At 47.4% G+C, this 23,759-nt stretch overlaps 1 protein-coding gene across 1 annotated transcript in view; it reads left to right on the top strand.

Moving 5' to 3' along the window:
- The window catches only part of VPS51 (VPS51 subunit of GARP complex), a 55,562-nt gene that overhangs the window by 18,266 nt on the left and 13,537 nt on the right, over positions 1–23,759 (top strand). Inside the window, exons 3-6 of the mRNA XM_030219365.1 lie at positions 3,297–3,443; positions 5,619–5,838; positions 9,474–10,245; positions 23,461–23,676. Coding sequence (XP_030075225.1) covers positions 3,297–3,443; positions 5,619–5,838; positions 9,474–10,245; positions 23,461–23,676 — 1,355 coding nt within the window. The remainder of the gene's footprint in view (positions 1–3,296; positions 3,444–5,618; positions 5,839–9,473; positions 10,246–23,460; positions 23,677–23,759) is intronic.

The raw sequence follows: 23,759 nt of genomic DNA on the forward strand, positions 1-23,759 counted from the left end.
TTTAGTCAACTTTGCCCTTTCAAGAGCCAGGCCGTAAGACAAAATCGACTGGGATCCGGATGACTCACCGGTACTTGAACTAACAGGCTTGGGTGTTCCGAAAACATGAGAGGGACCCGACCAACAGACTCCAAAAATCGGTATACCACGGTCTGTGAGGCCAGTCCGGGGCTATCACAGTTACCGGACCCATGTGCGCTTCCACTTTCTGGATCAGGCGACCTAAGAGAGGCCATGGGGGAAGGCATACAAGAGGCCCCCCTGGCCAAGGCTGGAGCAGCGCATCGATTTCCTGAGCCTTTGAGTCTCTCTGGTGACTAAGAACAACGGCACTTTCGCATTGACCGCTGACACGAACAGGTCCACGGTTGGAAGCCCCCAGCGATGCACCACTACTCGAAACGCGTTGTCACTGAGAGCCCACTCCCAGGGATCCAGAGTGGTGTGACTGAGAAAATCCGCCTGCACATTTTCCAGTCCTGCCACGTGAGCCGTTGAGAGAGCTAGAAGGTGCAACTCCGCCCAGCTCATCAGTACAGCAGCTTCTTGCTCTAGCGGAAGACTTTTTGTTCCTCCTTGGCGATTGACATAAGCTACCGCTGTGGTGTTGTCGGACAGAATGCGCACTGCTTGTTTCTCCATGAATGGACAGAACACCCGAAGCTCCAATTGGATTGCCCTCATCGCCAAGAAATTGATGGAGCTCTTTCCGGCGTCCAGAGACCTTGCGCATACTGATCCTGACAATGGGCTCCCCAGCCCTTCAGACTGGTGTCCGTCGTCACCACGATCCACTGCAGAGCATCCAGAGGCACTCCTCTGGATAGATTGGACGGCCAAAGCCACCAGAGAAGACTGGGCAGACTTATACGGTCTGTGCCAGAGCCAGTGGTGGGAGGCGGGGCTGGTGGTTTGGAGGCGGGGATAGTGCTGGGCAGACTTATACGGTCTGTGCCCTGAAGAGGACAGGTACAAATCAAAGTAGGGTATACACAAAGAGTAGCACATATGAGTTTATCTTATTGGGCAGACTGGATGGACCGTGCAGGTCTTTTTCTGCAGTCATCTACTATGTTACTATGTAATTGTTCAAGCGGTGATCTTGGTGCTTATTGATTCTTGTAACAGTATTTATGTGGGTTATAAACAGATATTAAGGAAATTACAAACATTACAAAATATGGCAGCCTGTTTAATGTAGAAACTCTAAACACAGCTCCACACACGCTGTGTGTAAAAATCAATAAATACTGCTGCTGTCACCCACACAGCCAAACAGCTGAACAAACCCTACACCAGCAGTGGAGAAAAAAAGCCTCGGTATCGCCACCCAGCCAGCCCAGAAATTCAGACTATAAGGCGTGGGCCCGGCGCACCATCATGTGGCTCGAAAAAAACCTCCACTCATGTGCTGAAAACACTCTTACTGCTCCTTAATGTACCTGGGTATGTACTGAAAACAATTCCCAAATACACTAATGTGGTGACAGACGTGTATGTATTTATATAGAACACACTGCTGGTGTGGGATTTGTTCAGCGATTGATTTAAAGCATGTTCACCCTGTAATTCATCCTCAGAAAGCTCAGTTCTTAATGTGAAATGCTATGAACTCTTGAGGTAATGGTGGCTTATAAATGTCATATGTAATGTAATTCAGTACAGAGCAGATTAACAGTGTTATTTCAAGGAAGGTAACAAGGCCAGCAGACTTCTGACCCATACACTGAAGACAAAAAAGCTTAGTTCCCTAATTTTGAGAGTGAAAGAGGGAGGGGTTCCCAGTGCCAGTTAAATCATGTTTCTCACATTTTGGGGAGGTTAAATACAAAAGACCCAAATATTATAGAACTGGGGATGGCAGAATATCTTCCAGAGGTGGAACTTCCTTGTCTACCTCAAGAGGATATGCAGTTTAAAGAAAAAAAAAGAGAGAGAGATTGATTATGAAAGTAACACAAGCAAGGAGTTTAAAAAAATGGGAAGGCCCCAGAGTTAGATGGGTTGATACCATAATTTTATAGAGAGTTCCAAAACATATATTGGCCCCACATTCTGCATGTCTGCACAGTGTAAAATGTGAACAGCTTTCCCCGCAAGTTAGTCCAATAAAAAAGGTATCATCTTATTTTCTTTTCTATGTTTGTTTTATTTCTATTTATTACCTTTAAAACTGAACAAACACGGCTACTACACCACATCCTCAAAATGCTTAGACTTTGGCACAGGCATGACATCATCTGCTCTTCTCACTTCCTCCCCACTTGCAGAGGGGCTGATGGAGAAAGCCTCATAGTAGACCCAGCTTATCGCACGGCTCTACTGCGAAACTATCACAGGAAAATAACCACAGCACGCTGTAAGAAATGAGCATGCAAATTACTGCCCCATTAAAATCACAACAGCATTCTACATCTCATTGCTAAATGTCACACTTCTTGTCACCACAATTGGCTCAAGCACTGACAGGGAGGGAGACACTTTTAAAAAAATTGCCAGTCATCATCAGCTCTTATCTCCCTTCCCTCCCGCCTGACCCTTCTAGTGGCACACTCCCACTTACCCAACCCTTTCTGCAGGTACTCCCCACCCCAATTCCCTGGTGTCTAGCAGCACCCTCCCCCCCTCCCCCACCAGAATCATTCCTGGTGTCTAATGGCATCCACCTGTCTCCTCTCCCCTCCCCAGGTACCACCCCAACTATTAAGAGGCCGGAGTGATGCCCTCTCACTCCTGCCTTCAGCAGCGACATCTTGAAAAAAGGAAAAATTCCCTCATATGGCAAACTGGTCCCGCCTGGTGCATCTCTCAACCAACCCTTCTATTTGCCCCAGATGTGGCATAAATTTTCCTGCAGTAGCCACGTGGCCACAATTTTTTTTTTTTTTTTTGTTAAATTGTAAGTGCTGTGGGATAGCAAATTCACCACATTTGCATGTGATAAGAGTTTCCTCACAAGTTAACACTCACGCTGAAACCCTTTCTGCATTGCTATTCCACGGTAACCGTGCGGGAAGCTTTCTGCATCAGCCCCAGAGATTGGGCAGCAAGAGGAGAAAGTGAACAGCTGCAATTTAAGCCATCTTTTCCTCCTGTACCTTCCTAGACCTGTTTATTTGAACCGTGTGTGTCAGAGCCGTCTCAAGTGGCATCTTGACTGTAGTAGGCTCAGCATTTGCATATTTTTGAAGATGCATTGGCTCCATAGAGGTATCGCCTCTATCCCCCAGAACTTTGTTGGTGACAAATTGTTGGGCTGACATGGCATTTTCTCTGTTTCTGTCCCATGCACACAGACACTATCCGTAAGATGAAGAATGACTTTAAGAAGATGGAGGATGAGATGGACTGCCTGGCATCCAACATGGCAGTGATCACGGAATTCAGTGCACGGATCAGCAGCACCCTGCAGGACCAGCATGAGCAGATCACCAAGCTGTCTGGTATGGGGAAACGAGATGGCACAGGGTACTGCGTTTTGTCCCTATCGCATACAAGACCAGAGCCTGACTTGAAGATGGGAGTCATGCTTAGGAGTGTTTTGGAAAGCCACCTGGTCAGAATGGAGAGGGAGGAAGGGAAGAATGGCCATTTGCTCAAAGGAAAAAGCAGTTCCCCTGATCCTTGATGACCCACTGATTCTTGTATGCATGCCCCGCTACAGGGCGACAGTCCTGAGAGGAGCAGAAGTATTTATTTTTATATTTCATCTTTTTTATTGATTGACCAACCTTAACAAACAGTAACATGATATCACAAAATAATTCCTCAAATTATAATACAATACAGTTTGTCACCAGGATTTTAACATTTTACCCCTCCCCTCTCATCTTCCCCCCCCCCCATCCCATTAGACCTTCCCTCCCCCCTAACCCCATTCCCCTTCCCGTCTTCCCCCTCTACTCCTCCCTCCCCTACTTGCCCCCTTGGCCTTGGACTCTGATAGCCCAGGCGGGCTCCCTCCAGAAGTATTTATTTTTAAAGATTGTATTCAGTATGTGCAAGGTAATTTTATGAAGTTTGTTGCATGGCAGTATACATGCAGCAACAAATGGTACATACTGATATGTGCACCATCTGTAGGCATACCTGGTGGCATGGGTAAAGCAAGGGTGAGGTTTAGATATATATGCAGTGGTGTGCTGGAGCTGGCTCGCAGCAGCTCGCAAGAGCCGGTTGTTAATTTCTGTGACATTTTTTTGCGAGCCAGTTGTTGAGGCAGGGCGAACTGGTTTGCCTCTCCTCCCCCCGAGCCACAGGGTCCCATCACATACCTGAAGGCAGCCACCCTGATGGTCTAGTGGATTCTTTGGGGCAGGAAAGATCCTCAGTCTTTCCTGCCCACTGCGGGCACTGACCCTCCGCTGCTGCATCGCTCTTTAAAAATGGCTGCCAAGACTTCCAGCCACGGCCTCGCGAGACATCCGCTGGAGTCTTGCAAGGCTGCCCTTGTAAGTCTCGGCAGCCATTTTAAAGATGATGAGGCAGTGGGAGGGTCAGCGCCAGCAGCGGGCAGGAAAGACTGGGGATCTTTCCTGCCCCGAAGAATCCACTAGACCACCAGGGTGGCTGCCTTCAGGTATGTGCTGGGACCCTGCGGCTCGGGGGAGCAGGGGGAGGCCTGGAATAGGTGGGGTGGGGACTGTACGAAGGATACTGTAAAAAAAAAAAAAAAAAAGGTATTTTCAAACATGCCAGCTTGTGCATACGGATGTACACAGAGGAGTATAGGAAGGGAATAACTTTTCATAGGTAGAGTAGTAATTTGTTATAAATCACAATCAGTGTGTCATTGGAGGGGCTGATTATAGGGACACCATAATCGTGTTACATTGGTGCAGAGGTTTTTTTTTTTCTCCTGATAAAGGGCTTCTAAAACAGACATCATGAGAATCAGATGCTCAACGTTCAGAGTTTCTATCTATTTATTTACTTATTTGTGGCATTTTATCCCACATTAAACATGAATTAGATTGGAACTTGGGAGCATTTAAAACATTTATTTTTGCTGGAGCGAGTAATGTATTGCCCCCCCCCCCCCCCCCGGGGTATAGCCAGCTCTGCAATTTGGGGGGGGGGGCACAGAGGTAGACTGGAGAGAGAGCCTGTTGTTAAAAATTTACCAGCACACCACTGTGTGTTATAAAATATGTGAGTACACACATAGAGGCATATTTTCAAAGCACTTAGCCTTCCAAAGTTCCATAGAAACCTATGGAGCTTTGGAAGGCTAAGTGCTTTGAAAATATGCCTCATAGTGTCCTGTCTGTCTGTCCTGATTTAGATTGTAAGCTCTTCTGAGCAGGGACTGTCTTTTCTTCATGTTTAATTGTGAAGCGCTGCGTACAACTGGTAGCGCTATAGAAATGATTTATAGTAGTAGTAGTAGTACACACACGTATTTACACAAACTTTAGAGCAGATGTAAATGTGTGTCTCAACATTTGTGCTTCACAGGGCTAGTTCTTGAAGGCTGTTTTATGTGCACATTTCTAGACTTCTCACATCAGCATCCCTATAAAATCAGGCTCCTAATGTTAGTGGTTCCACACAGAAGCACATTCCCTTACAGCTCTTTCTCTCTCTCTCTCGCCACCCCCGTTTCCCTGAATTTCCAGGAGTTCACACATTACTTCGTAAGCTACAGTTCCTCTTTGAGCTCCCTGCCCGCCTTAACAAGTGTATCGAGTTGGAGGCCTATGGCCAGGCAGTGCGCTACTATGGCAAGGCACGTTCCATCCTGCACCAGTATCAGCACATGCCGTCCTTCCAGGGCATCCAGAATGACTGTCAGAAAATCATGGCCTCTCTCTCCCAGCGGCTAAGGGAGAAATTCAGGTATTTTGTTTTTAAATTTAGCTCACAATGGCAAGGACAAATCAAACTCGGGTATACATATAAAGTATAGTATGCCATGTAAAATGAGTTTATCTTGGTGGGCAGACTGGATAGACTGTACAGGACTTTATCTGCTGTCATTTACTAAGTTACTATATGTTACCTCCAGTAGTAGTTTAAGATGAGTTACATTAGGTACAGTAAGATTTCCCTGTTTCCAGAGGGCTGACAATCTAAGAAGATCATTCACGTGCTAATGCTGTTAAGTCTTCTCTAAGGAAGAACAAAACAAAAAGGGGAAATGACCAAAGAAGTACCAACCAAGGGATATTTACTAAGAATGTCACAAAGAAAGATCAACTAAAAAAAGATACAGTCCATAGGGGTCTATAAAAATGATATGAGCCAATAGTATTTCTTGTGCTGTTGCAGTGAGAAATAAAGAGACTTTTTCTTTTCCTAACTTAGTATGACTTTTTCTGTGTTCAGAGAATAGCACCCAAACGCAGCCAGAACAAAGATGATGCAGTCATGCATTTCAGTGCGCAGTGCGCCTGCCTCAGGAGTTTCAACTTCAGCTGGACTTGTAAATCCCTTGTACTGTTGGAATGGAGGAGTAGCCTAGTGGTTATTGCAGTGGACTTTGATCCTGGTGAACTGGGTTTGATTCCCACTGCAGCTCTTTGGGGTTTTTGTTGCCAAAATGAATTGTTCAGGTTGCCAATCAGCTGATGGTGTTGTGTTTATATCTGTCTTTAAACAGTACAAGGGATTTACAAGTCCAGCTATAATTGAGACTCCCAAGGTAGGCACACTGCGCACCAAAATGCAGGAAAGCATTGAGTCTTGATTTCATTTTTATAGATCCCTATGGACTGTGTGGGGTTTTTGTTTTTTTGTTTAGTTGATCTTTGTTTGTGACATTTTTAATAAATATCCTTTGGTTGGCACTTCTTTGGTTGTTCCCCTTTTCGTTTTGTTTTTCCTCATTTAGTTTTGCAAAGGGGTTATTTTTGCTTTTTTGTTGTTAAGTCTTCTCTGCCACAGGGTCTGTTTTATTCTTATGGGCGTTTGGCAGATAACATGTAATAACTGCATTAGTGCAGACTCGTTATTAGTAAATGACAGCCTTAGACTGTACCTGAGGCAGTAGAGAATTAAGAAACTTGCCCAAGGTCACAAGGAACATCAGTGAGATTTGAACCTGGCTTCCCTGGTTCTCATCCTTCTGCTGTAACCATTAGGCTACTCCCTAGGGATGTGTATTTAGTTTGATAGCACCCGTTAAAGAAACTAGCTCATGCATATCAACTTTTATGTACATTAATTTGTAGGTAAAATTGTGCATAAATTAACATAAACTGTATCAAGTGAATAAAGAAAAGCCTGAAAATCTGCAAGAAAGGGCTAGCAGCGGCAAAAATAATTTCCCTTTGCACATCCCTACTACTTCTCCACTCCGGGTATCAGGATCAGTGATTGTTTCCTGCTTCAGTCTTTGAATGAGCAACTGTGTGCACAATCACCCAGTATCACAGCAGGATTTGGCAGCCCTTCCTCATCTCTCCTACCCCTCTCACAGGGTGATGCCAGCTGTGCCAGGGCTCATCAACCCCCGCTCCTGAGGTTATTTATTTATTGCATTTGTATCCCACATTTTCCCACCTTTTTGCAGGCTCAGTGTGGCTTACAGTGTATCGTTCTTGGTGGTAATGGATTAGAACATTATCACTTATTGTTACATAGAGATTTTGAGTAACATGGTAGAAGTTTAAAATAAGCAGATATTATAAAAATAGGTCTGTGTAAAGGTAAAGGAGATGCATGCATTTATATTTGTTGTTCTATGTGGTATGCCTTATTAAAAAGATGGGTCTTCAGTGGTATTCGGAAGTTTGTTAGTTCGTAGATCTTTCTCAAGTTGTGCGGCAGTGCGTTCCATAGCTTGGCACTCAGGTAGGTAAAGTTTGCTGCATGTATAAGTTTGTATTTTAGACCTTTGCAGCTTTGGAGATGAAGATTAAGGAATGTGCGGACTGATCTTTTGGCATTCCTAGTCGGTCTGACATAGGCTGGGGCATCTCCATGGATGATTTTATGAACTAGAGTATCAATAGAAATCAAACAAAATAAAACATGGAAAAGAAAATAAGATGATACCTTTTTTATTGGACATAATACATTTCTTGATTAGCTTTCGAAGGTTGCCCTTCTTCGTCAGATCGGAAATAAGCAAATGTGCTAGCTGACAGTGTATATAAGTGAAAACATTCAAGCATTACTATGACAGTCTGACAGGGTGGGAGGATGGGGGTGGGTAGGAGGTATGCATGAGGACATCAAAGCATATCATTGATATTCTAACAGGATAGGTGTGGATAGGTGAGGGGAGGGTGATCAACAGAGAAATGCAGCTTTATGGTTTATAATGGGCTAGGAACCCCAGAAGAGAGAATCAGTTTAAGCACCACCTTTTCCCTTAGGGATACTAAATAAGGCTCCCTGCAGTCATTCCTTTTAAGAATGCAGTAAAGATCCTTGGTGTCCTCACTGATATTATCTTTTGTAGGGAAAGGGAATGGGACTTGATATACTGCCTTTCTGTAGGTACAGTCAAAATGGTTTACATACTATATGGGGCAATGGAGGGTTAAGTGACTTGCCCAGAGTCACAAGGAGCTGCAGTGGGACTCAAACCCAGTGCCCCAGGATCAAAGTCCGCTGCATTAACCACTAGGCTACTCCTCCACTCCATTTACAAAACATATCTCCACTATAGTTAAGAAGTCCTTTTTTGTTCCAAGACAAATTCGCCTTTCTCAACCCTTCTTCGATAAACCCTCATTCTGTTTCCTTGTATACTTCTTTGTAATTTCTCGTCTGGACTACTGTAACTCAATTCATCACAGCTTACCAACTACGCCACTTGCAACTTAGCCAAAACACTACTGTCAAACTAATATATAGAGCAAGAAAATGTGATAGTGTCATTCCTCTACTCTGTGCCGAGCACTGGTTACTGATTCGACATCAGATTAGCTTTAAAATCATTATCCTAATCTTCCAAATTCTTCACTCCAGTGTACCTTTGTTCTTACTCAGACATTTTATTCCACATGTTCCAATGCACTCCCTGCACTGTTCCCAACAGCATCTTCTGATAGTGCCCACTTACCTCCGGATCCATTCACATTCTGCCAGAACATCCTCTTTCTCATTGTCACCCCTACACTTTAGAATACTTCAGATAGAATTGTCATTCTTAAGGTTTAAAGCTAATCTGAAAGCCTGTTTTTTTCTCCAAAGCATTCTCCTCTGAACCCAGCTTGCCCGTCGCTTTCCCATTACAGCAAGTTCATCTCCTTCACTGTCCTGTCATTCCTTTTTGACTACTCCTCCCCTCCTTTTCTGTCATATATATTAATTAACTGTAGCACTTTATGTTTACTTTAATGATATAATTATTTCCATTTTAACCTAGGCATCCTTCTGAAATCGTTCCCCCTGCCTTTCAACTCAATTATGTTTTATTTGTACTCCACTTAGATAACTATTTTATTTGCAGTATATTAAATACATTTGAACTGTGAACTGAACTGTAAGATCATGCCAAAGTTGTTCTTTTTGTCTCTCAGAGATGGTGGTTCCAGTGCTCAAGCCTTGGCAGAGTGTGTGGAGCTACTGCTCCAGCTGGATGAACCTGCAGAGGAGCTGTGTGATGAGTTTCTCTCCCATGCTTGCTCGCGACTAGAGGAGGAGCTGGCAGCACTGCAGAAGGATCTAGAACTGCCTGCACCCTCCACCACTGGACCAACGCCACCTAGCGACATTCTGGACTTTATTGATCGAGGCTGCAATGGCTTTGTCAGCAGCCTGTGCCTGGTAATCGCCTCCTACCAAGACTTGTTTATCACTAACCCATCACAGGAGAACCCACGAAGCCACAGCATTGCACACATGGCCCAAGAGAAGCTTGTCACCTTTGTAAACAACCTTACCAGCCACTATTTCAGTATGGTTGAGAGGCGCCTCCAGTTGGAGCGGGGGCTAGGTGACAACTCACTCTTGGTGCGAGCCTTAGACCGCTTCCACCGACGTCTGCAGGCTTTGGCCAAGCTCCTGCCTACCTCAGAAGTGGCTACTGCTGGGACAGAAATTGTGGTTCGGGCTGCGGAGGAGCGTGTGCGGCAGTACCTGCAGGCACTACGCTGCTTCTTCCTGGATTGCTTGACAGATGTACGACAGGCCATAGCTGCTCCTCGCCTGGCTGGCAAAGACAATCCTAATCTGGCTGAACTGCTGGCCGGCGTCTCAGCTTCCATCCTCAACCAGATTAAGTCTGTCCTGACATATGTACACCTCTTCACAGCCAAAGACATCACCTTCTCCAACAAGCCATACTTCAAGGTAATGTAGCTCTAGTTGTGGCTCCTTGTTCTTCTGGGCACTCTTTGTGGGATTTCTTTGCTCATGGGTCATCTGTTGGACTGCTGGGACACACAATAAAGCTATGGAATTATTGTTGGAAAAAATGGTCAGGGCAGTTAGTATAGATTGACTTAAAAAGACTTAAGTTCCTAGAGGAAAAGTCAAACCATTCCTTAGTGTCCATCTGCACAGTCTGTATGATTGGGTTGTATCCCCTTCCTACCAGCAGATAGCAGTAGTGAAACTGATGTCTTCTATTGATAGTACCTATATAAGGGCCCACCCCTGGGCTCTCTGCATCTCCAGGTAGCCATATGGCTGGACTCTGCCTGGTTTAGCCTTTTTGCACTTTTGTCGGGGAATAAAGCTAGTTAAAAAAAAAAAAAAAAAAGGTGGCAAAACCAAAAAAAACACACACACTTGAGAACTGAGCGGGGGATTCTGTAGGAGGCGGGCGAGTCCCAGGCCGAAGTCTGCTTCAGGCACAAGTTGCAGACTTGCATGATGCCCACTTGGCTGGGCAGATGGCACTGCATGTAGGATCCAGCAGCTGAGCACAGCTGCTTGACACCCATTGCCCATAATGTGATGGACGGTTTCTTACATCAGAATAGGCCCCTGAGCGGTGGGGGGCCATTTTCAAGATTGTGGCCCAGAGAAGCAGGAGCCTAATGGGCATCACATCATTCTTGCTTCCAACTAAAGTTACAGGGGATGGGGGGGGGGCAGGGTGAGCCTCCGCTAGACCCCAGGATGACTTGGGGTAAGGCGTCCAGGCCTGGCCCAGCCTTGCTTAGCTAGGGAGGAGAGGGGCCTCTGGACCACTAGGGAATTATTCTTTTTATATAGGAGGGTGGTGACTGATGGTTGGGACAGGTGCCAACATTTGAGGGGGGGGGGGGGGGACCAGCAGGTTGGAAGGAGAGAAGAGGTTTCACTAGACACCTCATCTCTACTAACCCTTCCAGTGATGCCCTGGACCTGGCAGAAAGTTTCCCATGCTAAACATGTTTGGTAACTTTATTTTATTTGTTTATTTATTGTTTGAGCATTGGTTTGGAGTGTATAATGACCACATTTAAACATGGTCTGTGCTAATGGTTTCGGCGCCCGAGCTGGAACCATTAGACACTTTGGTGCACAATAATGTGTGCCCTAACCCGGCGCTAATTCCCTTTTAGCATTGGCATTAGTTTTGAGCATCATCTCACTAGTGACTGCTCTGTTTGGTTCATGTTTCCCTTTCTCTAATTGTTCAATAACTGTGGTAATTTAACCCTACCCTCTGTTTTCTGTCAAATAACCAGTTCCTAATCCACAACTGAACATTACCTCCTATTTTATTTTTTATTTTATTTTTGTTACATTTGTACCTCGCGCTTTCCCACTCATGGCAGGCTCAATACGGCTTACATGGGGCAATGGAGGGTTAAGTGACTTGCCCAGAGTCACAAGGAGCTGCCTGTGCCTGAAGTGGGAATTGAGCTCAGTTCCTCAGTTCCCCAGGACCAAAGTCCACCACCCTAACCACTAGGCCACTCCTCCACTTCACTATCCCATGACTCTTTAATTTTCTCAGGAGTCTCTCATGAGAAACTTTGTCAAAAGCTTTCTGAAAATCTAGATACACTACATCAATGAGCTCACCTTTATCCACATGTTTATTCATGCCATCAAAGAAATAAAGCAAATTGGTGAGGTAAGACTTCCCTTGGCTGAATCCATGCTGACTCTGTTCCATTAAACCATGTTTGTCTGTGTTCCGTAATTATGTTCTTTATAATAATTTCCACTATTTTGCCCGGCACTGAAGTCAAGCTAACCGGTCTGCAATTTCTCGGATCACACCTGGAACCCTTTTTAAAAATCTGTGTTACATTGTCCCACCCTCCAGTCTTCAGGTACAACAGATGATTTTAATGACAGGTTACAGTTCATTAACAGCAGATCAGCAGTTTGAGTTCTTTCAGTACCCTAGGCTGCATGCTATCTAGTCTAGGTGATTTACTACTCTTTAATTTGGCAATTTGGCTCAGTACATCTTCCAAGTTCACAGAGATTTCTTTCAGTTATTCCACATCATCACCCTTGAAACAGATAGATCTCTTAAGTCTTCCATAAAAATAGAAGCAAATGATTTATTCAGTCTCTCCGCTATTGCCTTGCCCTTCTCGAGTGCCCCTTTTTCTCCTTCGTGATCTAACGGTCAAACAGATTCTCTCACAGGCTTTCTGCTTCTGATGTATCTGAAAAAGGTGTTACTGTGAGTTTTAGCCTCCGCAGCAAGTTTCTCTTCATATTCTCTTTTAGCCTTCTTTATCTGTGCTTTGCATCTAACTTGCCAGTGCATTTCTTCATTTGAATCCTTTTTCCATTCTTTGAAGGTGTTCCGACCTGTTTTACAGCCTGCCTCACTGACACAGACTACTCAATAATTACTGTGGATTCTTTTGGATGTGTATTATGTAAATGAGACTTATTAGAGGTTCATTATTGTGTAAGAGACACAATGATTAAGATATATACACAATGATTAAGCTATATAACTGAAAAGAGACAATATCTATCTATAGTTAAAAAGAAATAGCATCACTGGTCCCTACATCCAAGCAATGCTAGGAGTTTCTAGACCAGGAAAAGAAGCAATAATACATCATAATAGACATATGTCACTGGTCCTTAATCTCTACATCCAGGCTCTTATCAGCTGGAGGGGCCCTGCTCACAGCGAAAGCCAGTAGTTTCTTTGATCAGGAAATATAGTTCTCTGCACAGTACGACTCGGTGGTTGGCGCAGCCAGTACAATCTTTATTGGTATCTCACAGAGCCAATATACAAAATAATTATTATCTCTCTGGAGCAGGTTGTCAGACAAGCGAGACGCAAAAACTGGCTAACAAAGTCTGCTCAGCTAACACTGTCCCAGCAATTACATATATAGCCTTAGTAAGTTGTGTTTCTCATAAATCATGTGATTTCCCATAAACTAGAATCATTAGGTAGCCTATGCCATATATGGATTTTCCTGTATTATACAAATCTCTCCTGATGTGGGTTCACATGGACAGTTAGTGGCCATTGGCTAATTAGCTATCAGTTCTGCTTGCACAGTGTGTAGTTAGCCACAGGGCATAAAACAATACCCTTGTGTCCTCTCTCTGTCTCTTTCCCCACAAATTTAACATTCTCTTGGGCTCACTGTGTATTGTCGGTCTGTCTTTTAACATGTCCCAAGGTTACATCCACCTTATATGAAAAACATACTCAGCTGCAGCCAAATGTGCATCTATGAAGTGTCTGTTCTCAGCTCCTGAGAAAGCACTGATTGTTACAAAAGATGCTAACTTGTTAGGCCAACTTGTGAGAACCAAACTGAGCAAAGTAAGGCCTTAGTAGCAGGCCTAGCCCTTAGTAACAAGGCTAGCATAGGAAGGAATATACAGTACGTTACTCACAGACAAGCTCCCCATTTCACTGGCAAAAATTCCCCTTTTTATTAGGCTTAGAACTCATGTTCAGAGCTAAGGAATATTATAGAATGCTTGAGATGTGGGAAGGTGGTCACATGTTTCTCAGTCCAGGTGGCCAGTCTGAACTCAAAACAGGCTCCAGTTCTCCCTTCACATACCAAATTAATTAGAGCTGTGTCTTCTTCCACATTCCAAATCATTTTCACACAAATAGAATTACTTCTAATCAAAAATACAGACCCCGAGTGGACTGTCATTTAGACAGAGTTGAAAATCAAGGACCGAATGTAATGGAAAATTTTAAAGATTGTTTTTCAACTCTGCCTTGACCGACAGTGCACTTGGGGTCTGTATTTTTGATTAGAAGTAATTCTGTTTGTGTGAAAATGATTTGGGGTAATTGAAATCACTCATCATTATACTGTTGCCCAATTTGCCAGCTTTCCTAATATCTGTTAATATTCCTCTGGCAGATGGTAGTACATCCCTACCAGTATACTCTTTCCCTTCACACATGGAATTTCTATTCATAAGGATTCCACGCTTCTGTTTTATGTAGAATGGTTATTTGTTTATTTTGTATGTTACTATCCAGCTTATAATTGAAAAAGAAAAACGCCTATATTGCGACCCAAATCGGGAGATAGACGTTTATCTCACAAAAACGAATAAAGCGGTATAATCGAAAGCCGAATTTGAACGTTTTCAACTGCACTCCGTCGCGGATGCGGACAAAGTTGATGGGGGCGTGTCAAAGGCGTGGTAAAGGCGGAACTGGGGCGTGGTTATCGGCCGATCAGAGATAGGCGCCTTTCGCCAATAATAGAAAAAAAATATGCGTTTTTAGCGAGAATTTAGGGCACTTTTCCTGGACCCTGTTTTTCCACGAATAGGGCCCCAAAAAGTGCCCTAAATGACCAGATGACCTCCCCTGACTCCCCCAGTGGTCACAAACCCCCTCCCACCACAAACATATGCCGTTTCACAACTTTTTATGTTCACCCTCAAATGTCATACCCACCTCCCTGGCAGCAGTATGCAGGTCACTGGAGCAGTTATTAGGGGGTGCAGTGGACGTCAGGCAGGTAGACCCAGGCCCATCCCCCCTCCACCTGTTACACTTATGCTGGTAAATGGGAGCCCTCCACACCACCCCCCAAACCCACTGTCCCACATGTAGGTGCCCCCCTTCACCCCTTAGGGCTATAGTAATGGTGTAGACTTGTGGGCGGTGGGTTTTGAGGGGGATTTGGGGGGCTCAACACCCAAGGGAAGGGTGCTATGCACCTGGGAGCTCTTTTACCTTTTTTTCTTTTTTTTTTTTAAAGTGCCCCCTAGGGTGCCCGGTTGGTGTCCTGGCATGTGAGGGGGACCAGTGCACTACGAATCCTGGCCCCTCCCATGAACAAATGCCTTGGATTTATTCGTTTTTGAGCTGGGCGCTTTCATTTTCCATTATCACTGAAAAACAAAAACGCCCAGCTCACAAATTGTTGAATAAAACATGGACGTCTATTTTTTTCGAAACTACGGTTCGGTCCGCCCCTTCACGGACCCGTTCTCGGAGATAAACGCCCATGGAGATAGACGTTTTCGTTCGATTATGCCCCTCCACGTATGTTATGTTTGACTCAATTCCCTCTTTGACATTTGCACAATCCTCCCTCCAATTTGATCCACTCTATCATTGTGAAATCATTTATACCCTGTTAACACAGTGTCCCATTGATTGTCTTCCTTCTACCAGGTCTCTGAGATGCCTGTTATGTCTGCCTATTCATTTAACAGTATATACTTTAACTCTCCCAGTCCCATCTTATTTTTTAGGCTTCTAACTTTTGTATACAGACATTTCAGATTGTGTTTTTTCCTTGCATCTACAAGCTGCTTAGAAGTTGATGGGGATAATTTGCATATTTGACTCCGTGCTCCCCTTAAACACTCCTGCCTTTCTTTCACCATTGTTGAAATCTCTCTATTGGGATTCCCTAAATGGTCCTCTTTGAATAGTATCCTAAAAGGATACTCCACACTGAACCATGTTCTTTTGGATGACTGTTAGTGTCCCCCTCCCCTGGCCCATTTTAGTTTAAAAGGTGCTTTATCTCCTTTTTAAATGTTAGTGCCAGCAGCGTGGATCTATCCTGGTTAAGGTGAAGCATGTCCTTTCAGAATAGGTTCCCCTTTCCCAGAATGTTGCCCAGTTCCTAACAAATCCAAATCTCTCATCCCTGCCCCACTCAACCACACATCGAGATTTCAGAGCTCTGCCTGTCTGTTTGGGTCGTGCTTGTGGAATGGGAAGAATTTCCGAAAATGCTACCCTGGAGGATCTGGATTTCAGCTTTCTACCTAAAAGCTTAAGTTTGGCTTTCAGAACTTCCTTCCCACATTTTCCTATGTCATTGGTATCAACATGTACCAAGACAGCTGGATCCTCCCCAGCCCTATCTACAATCCTATCTAGGTGATGCATGAGGTCTGCCACCTTTGCACCAGGCAGGCAAGTCACCAGGCAATCCTCACATCCACCAGCCACCCAGCTATCTACATGCCTAATGTTTGATTCACCAGCTACAACAGCTGTCCTAACCCCTCCCTCCTGGGCAGAAGCTCCTGGAGACACATCCTTAGTACAAGAGGATATTGCATCCCCTGGTGGGCAGGTGCTGGCTATAGGATTACTTCCTACTTCACCCAGGTGATGCTTTCCTTTTAGGATACCTCCCTCCTCCAAGGCAGTACAGGGGCTGCCAGACTGGAGGTTGGACTGCTCTACAATCAGTGGTGTTCCTACCCTCGATGGCACCCGGGGCGGATCGCCGATGCCCCCTCCCCCCGGGTGCAGCGCCCCCCCGCTCCCGGCGAAATGACCCCCCCCCCGGGTGCACGCTGCTGGGGGGGGGTGCCACGGCGCGCGCCTGTGGGCTCCGAGTTCGCTAAGCTAACTTCGCTGGTTCGCTGCAGCTCTCTCCCTCTGCCCTGGAACAGGAAGTAACCTGTTCCGGGGCAGAGGGAGGGAGCTGCAGCGAACCAGCGAAATTAGCGCAGCGAACTCGGAGCCCACAGGCGCGTGCCGCAGCACCCCCCAGCGGCGTGCACCCGGGGCGGACCGCCCCCACCGCTTCCCCCCCCCCCCTTGGTACGCCACTGTCTACAATGTACCTTTAGTTCTCCGAGGACAAGCAGGCTGCTTGTTCTCATTGATGGGTGACGTCCACGGCAGCCCCCTCCAATCGGAATCTTCACTAGCAAAGGCCTTTGCTAGCCCTCGCGCGCCCATGCGCACCGCGCATGCGCGACCATCTTCCCGCCCGAACCGGCTCGTGTTCGTCAGTCTTCTTTTGTCCGCGCTTGGGACGGTCGTGTTTTACCGCCGTTTCGTGCCCCTCAAGTTGACCTCGCGCGTCTTCGCGATTTTCACTTTAAAAAAAAAAAACGATCCGGTCTTTACCCCTTTTCTGTGCTTCCAGCTTTTTCCCTGCGTAAGTTTCCTTTCGCTTTCGGGACCAGCCTATTTGGCCTCGGTACGGGGTTTTTTCTCCCTTCTTTTTGGTGCCTTTCGTCATCATCGCGAATTTTGATTTCGCCGGCGTGATTTTTCTGCCCATGTCATCAAAGTCTTCCAGCGGCTTCAAGAAGTGCACCCAGTGCACCCGGGTAATCTCGCTCACTGATAGGCATGCTTCGTGTCTTCAGTGTCTGGGGACTGGGCACCGCCCGCAGGCCTGCAGTCTTTGTGCTCTTTTGAAAAAGAGGACTCAGGTAGCGAGATTGGCCCAGTGGAACGCGTTGTTCTCGGGCTCTTCGACGACAACAGCACGGGATTCGTCGAGTGCATCGACGTCGACAGCATCGAAGTCTTCGACCTCTGCATCGGCATCGACTGCATCGAGGCTTCTACCTCCTGCATTGTCGGTACCGAGACATCGAAAGGCTGCGTCGACGTCGGTGGTACCGGGACCTCCGCTATTGCTGATGTCGTCGGACGGTGGTGCTTCGTCTGGAGTGCAGGTGAGGGCTGTCCATTCCCCTGCTGGTGGCGGTGAGCCCGGGTGGGTCTCCTCCTGCCCTGAGGGCTCCTGCGGTACAGCCCCCCGAGATCAACCCTCTTCAGCCTCGGCCCCGAGGAAGCGACGGTTGGATTCTACAGTCCTCCTCGTCGGTACCAGGAAGCTCCGGTGACATGCTTCGCTTGAAGAAGTCAAAGAAGCATCGACACCGGTCTCCTTCCCGTCTCGGTACCGAGAGCTCTGGGTCGCCGAGGGAGTCGGCACCCAGTAGGCATCGGCACCGGGAGGACCGCTCACCCTCTATTCAGGAGGTGTCGATGCGCTCCCCCTTGGACAGCCCGGAACCGCCTCCACTCCCGGAACAGACTCTGACCTCGACGCCTGTATCGGCTTCTCAGTCTTTCTCCACAGCCGCTCTGCACGAGAGTCTCCGGGCCGTTCTTCTACAGATTCTAGGAGAGCTGTTGCGCCCTTCTCCGGTACTGGGGGTGCTTGTGCCTCCGGTACCATCGGGTGAGGCGACGGCTGGCCCTTTGCCTGAGGTGTCTCCGGTATCGGCTACGGCCGCCTCCCAGGCAGACTCCCCGACGACGTCGGCGGAGGGAGCTTCGCCGGTGCTGGCGAGGGAGTCCACCTCTCGATGCTCCTACCGTGGCCGTGTTCCCACGGAGTCAAGTCAGGCACGGCTTCAGACGCAGGTCCGTGAACTTGTGTCTGATACCGATGGTGAGACCTCGTGGGAGGAGGAGGAGGACATCAGATATTTCTCTGACGAGGAGTCTGATGGCCTTCCTTCTGACAGCACTCCCTCCCCTGAAAGGCAGCTTTCTCCTCCCAAGAGTCTGTCTTTCACGGCCTTTGTCCGGGAGATGTCTACGGCCATCCCCTTCCCGGTGGTCGTGGAGGATGAGCCCAGGGCTAAGATGTTTGAGCTCTTGGACTATCCTTCTCCACCTAAGGAAGCGTCCACAGTACCCATGCATCATGTCCTAAAAAAGACATTGCTGGCAAACTGGTCCAAGCCATTAACTAATCCCCACATTCCCAAGAAGATCGAATCCCAGTATCGGATCCATGGGGACCCAGAGCTGATGCGCACTCAGTTGCCTCACGACTCTGGTGTGGTGGATCTGGCCCTAAAGAAGGCTAAACGTTCTAGAGAGCATGCTTCAGCGCCCCCGGGCAGAGACTCCAGAACCTTAGACTCCTTTGGGAGGAAGGTCTATCATTCCTCTATGCTCGTGGCCAGCGGGATAACGCTTTCGACAAATTCTCCCGCCGGCAGCCTTCAGCATCTACCTCATCAGGTAGACGTTTTTATGGGGGACGGAGGGCTGTTCCCTACTCTTCTGGTAAGCGTAGGTACAATCCTCCCTCTCGCCAGCCTGCGGCCCAGGCTAAACCCCAGCGCGCGCGCTCTCGTCAGCAGCATGCGCCTCAGCAAGGCCCCACGGCTCCTCAGCAAAAGCAGGGGACGAGCTTTTGACTGGCTCCAGCAGAGCATAGCCGACATCAACGTGTCCGTGCCGGGCGATCTGCCGGTTTGGGGGAGGTTGAAAGTTTTTCACCAAAGGTGGCCTCTTGTAACCTCCGACCGTTGGGTTCTTCAAATAGTCCGGCAAGGGTACACCCTCAATTTGGCCTTGAAGTCTCCAAATTGCCCACAGGGAGCTCAGTCCTACAGCTTCCAGCACAAGCAGGTACTTGCAGAGGAACTCTCCGCCCTTCTCAGCGCCAATGCGGTCGAGACCATGCCATCCGGGCAAGAAGGACTGGGATTCTATTCCAGGTACTTCCTTGTGGAAAAGAAAACAGGGGGGGTGCGTCCCATCCTAGACCTAAGGGCCCTGAACAAATATCTGGTCAAGGAAAAGTTCAGGATGCTTTCCCTGGGCACCCTTCTTCCCATGATTCAGGAAAACGATTGGCTATGCTCTCTGGACTTCAAGGACGCCTACACGCACATCCCGATATTGCCAGCTCACAGGCAGTATCTGCGATTTCGTCTGGGCACACGTCACTTCCAGTACTTTGTGCTACCCTTTGGGCTCGCCTCTGCGCCCAGAGTGTTCACAAAATGCCTGGCTGTAGTAGCAGCAGCGCTTCGCAGGCTGGGAGTGCACGTGTTCCCTTATCTCGACGATTGGCTGGTGAAGAACAATTCTGAGGCAGGAGCTCTACAGTCCATGCAGATGACTATTCGACTCCTGGAGCTACTGGGGTTTGTGATAAATTACCCAAAGTCCCATCTTCTCCCAGTACAGAGACTCGAATTCATAGGAGCTCTGCTGGATTCTCGGACGGCTCGTGCCTATCTTCCGGAGACAAGGGCCAACAATCTGCTGTCCCTCGTCTCCCGGGTACGAGCGTCCCAGCAGATCACAGCTCGGCAGATGTTGAGATTGCTTGGCCACATGGCCTCCACAGTTCATGTGACTCCCATGGCTCATCTTCACATGCGATCTGCTCAATGGACCCTAGCTTCCCAGTGGTTTCAGGCTGCTGTGGATCTAGAAGACATGATCCACCTGTCCACGAGTTTTCTCAAATACCTGTACTGGTGGACGATTTGGTCCAATTTGACTCTGGGACGCCCTTTCCAAATTCCTCAGCCACAAAAGGTGCTGACTACGGATGCGTCTCTCCTGGGGTGGGGAGCTCATGTCGATGGGCTTCACACCCAGGGAAGCTGGTCCCTCCAGGAACGCCATCTGCAGATCAATCTCCTGGAGTTACGAGCGGTCTGGAACGCTCTGAAGGCTTTCAGAGATCGGCTGTCCCACCAAATTATCCAAATTCAGACAGACAACCAGGTTGCCATGTATTACATCAACAAGCAGGGGGGCACCGGATCTCGCCCCCTGTGTCAGGAAGCCGTCAGCATGTGGCTGTGGGCTCGCCGTTACAGCATGTTGCTCCAAGCCACATATCTGGCAGGCGTAAACAACAGTCTGGCCGACAGGTTGAGCGGGATTATGCAACCTCACGAGTGGTCGCTCAACTCCAGAGTAGTGCGCCGGATCTTCCAGGTGTGGGGCACCCCCTTGGTAGATCTCTTTGCATCTCGAGCCAACCACAAGGACCCTCAGTTCTGTTCCAGACTTCAGGCCCACGGCAGACTGGCATCGGATGCCTTCCTCCTGGATTGGGGGGAAGGCCTGCTGTATGCTTATCCTCCCATACCTCTGGTGGGGAAGACTTTGTTGAAACTCAAGCAAGACCGAGGCACCATGATTCTGATTGCTCCTTTTTGGCCGCGTCAAATCTGGTTCCCTCTCCTTCTGGAGTTGTCCTCCGAAGAACCGTGGAGATTGGAGTGTTTTCCGACCCTCATCACACAGGACGAAGGGGCGCTTCTGCATCCCAACCTCCAGTCTCTGGCTCTCACGGCCTGGATGTTGAGAGCGTAGACTTTGCCTCTTTGGGTCTGTCGGAGGGTGTCTCCCGTGTCTTGCTTGCTTCCAGAAAAGATTCCACTAAGAGGAGTTACTTCTTTTTATGGAGGAGGTTTGCCGTCTGGTGTGACAGCAAGGCCTTGGATCCTCACAACTGTCCTACACAGACTCTGCTTGAATACCTTCTGCACTTGTCTGAGTCTGGTCTCAAGACCAACTCTGTAAGGGTTCACCTTAGCGCAATCAGTGCATACCATTACCGTGTGGAAGGTAAGCCGATCTCAGGACAGCCTTTAGTGCGCTTCATGAGAGGTTTGCTTTTGTCAAAGCCCCCCCGTCAAACCTCCTACAGTGTCATGGGATCTCAGTGTCGTTCTCACCCAGCTGATGAAACCTCCTTTTGAGCCACTGAACTCCAGAAGGCAGGAGTTCTGAAGTACTTGACCTGGAAGGTCATTTTCTTGGTGGCAGTTACTTCAGCTCGTAGAGTCAGTGAGCTTCAGGCCCTGGTAGCCCAGGCCCCTTACACCAGATTTCATCATAATAGAGTAGTCCTCCGCACTCACCCTAAGTTCTTGCCGAAGGTAGTGTTGGAGTTCCATCTGAACCAGTCAATTGTCTTGCCAACATTCTTTCCCCGTCCTCATTCCTTCCCTGCTGAACGTCAGCTGCACACATTGGACTGCAAAAGAGCATTGGCCTTCTATCTGGAGCGGACACAGCCCAACAAACAGTCCACCCAATTGTTTGTTTCTTTTGATCCCAACAGGAGGGGAGTGGCTGTGGGGAAACGCACCATTTCCAATTGACTAGCAGATTGCATTTCCTTCACTTACGCCCAGGCTGGGCTGGCTCTTGAGGGTCATGTCACGGCTCATAGTGTTAGAGCCATGGCAGCATCAGTGGCCCACTTGAAGTCAGCCACTATTGAAGAGATTTGCAAGGCTGCGACGTGGTCATCTGTCCACACATTCACATCTCATTACTGCCTGCAGCAGGATACCCGACGCGACAGTCGGTTCGGGCAGTCAGTGCTTCAGAATCTGTTCGGGGTTTAGAATCCAACTCCACCCCCCTAGGCCCATGTTTATTCTGTTCCAGGCTACACTCTCAGTTAGTTGGATAAGTTGTTAGGTCAATCTCAGTTATGTCCTTGCTGTTGCGAGGCCCAATTGACCTTGTTTGTTGTTTTGAGTGAGCCTGGGGGCTAGGGATACCCCATCAGTGAGAACAAGCAGCCTGCTTGTCCTCGGAGAAAGCGAATGCTACATACCTGTAGAAGGTATTCTCCGAGGACAGCAGGCTGATTGTTCTCACAAACCCGCCTGCCTCCCCTTTGGAGTTGTGTCTTCCCTTGTCTTTGTCTTGCTATATACGGGACTGACGAACACGAGCCGGTTCGGGCGGGAAGACGGTCGCGCATGGGCGCGCGAGGGCTAGCAAAGGCCTTTGCTAGTGAAGATTCCGATTGGAGGGGGCTGCCGTGAACGTCACCCATCAGTGAGAACAATCAGCCTGCTGTCCTCGGAGAATACCTTCTACAGGTATGTAGCATTCGCTGTCTCCTCTATGTACCTCTCTGTCTTCCTCAGCTCCTCCAAGTCTGCTACTCTAGCTTCAAGGGCATGGAAATTTCAAGTTTAAAACTGTGGGGAAAAGGGTTTCACACTATGGAAATTAGATAATAAAGTTTGCTTTTTTTTAATTCAAACTGGCTTTATCAATAAACTTACAGTTTATCCTTTATCCCCAATCTTTAAAGCACAGGGCAAAATAATGTTCACTTACCCAGAGAAATGTCCTCATCTGTTCTCAGAAAGAAGGTTACCTAGGACCTTTCCTCTATATAGTTTTGATTCTAAGAGGACTGCTTCAAACAGACCCTTTGAAAGTTAACACAGTAATCAGATTGCCCTAGTGACCTTTGCAGCTATTCTACCTTCCTCACAGTACTTAATACCTAACATTTGGCTGGACATAAGATTTTTAGACCTAAGTTATCCAGTCATCAAGGTGGAATATTCAAAAGTAAAAATTCATCTGGTTAGTTCCTAAAGTTAACTGGACACTGGGGGTGGTTTTTTGTTTTTTTAATATTGGCACCTCAGCTTCTATATCCTTTTCTCTGCACTTTGAGCAGATGGCATATACTTACTTAGACAGCCTCCAGGTTATCCTACAGTACATAGGCAAGCTGATCCAGACCTGATTTTATTTTTTTCTCTATTGCATACTGGGATTTGTAGTTCTTCGTTGTTTGTTAAGATTTTCAGCAAACAGTTGGGTTTTCTTTTTGTACTTGTGCTTGCTCTTAGGGTGAATTCTGTAGCCAGGGAGTGCGAGAAGGCCTCATTGTTGGTTTCATCAAGTCCATCTGCCAGACAGCACGGCAGTTCTGTGAGACATCAGGAGACCGTGGGGGATCCACACCACCAGCCCTGCTTCTGCTGCTGTCCCGCCTTTGCCTGGACTATGAGACATCCACCATCAGCTACATCCTGACCCTGACAGATGAGCAGTTTCTGGTGCAGGTGAGACTGATCTGTCTGTGCCACATGCATTTAGTGCTGAGGGATGGCTCTAAGTGTAGGTGCCCGAGACAGGAATGGAACAT

This window comes from Microcaecilia unicolor, chromosome 11 (genome assembly GCF_901765095.1).
Source record: "Microcaecilia unicolor chromosome 11, aMicUni1.1, whole genome shotgun sequence".
Taxonomy (NCBI): domain Eukaryota; kingdom Metazoa; phylum Chordata; class Amphibia; order Gymnophiona; family Siphonopidae; genus Microcaecilia; species Microcaecilia unicolor.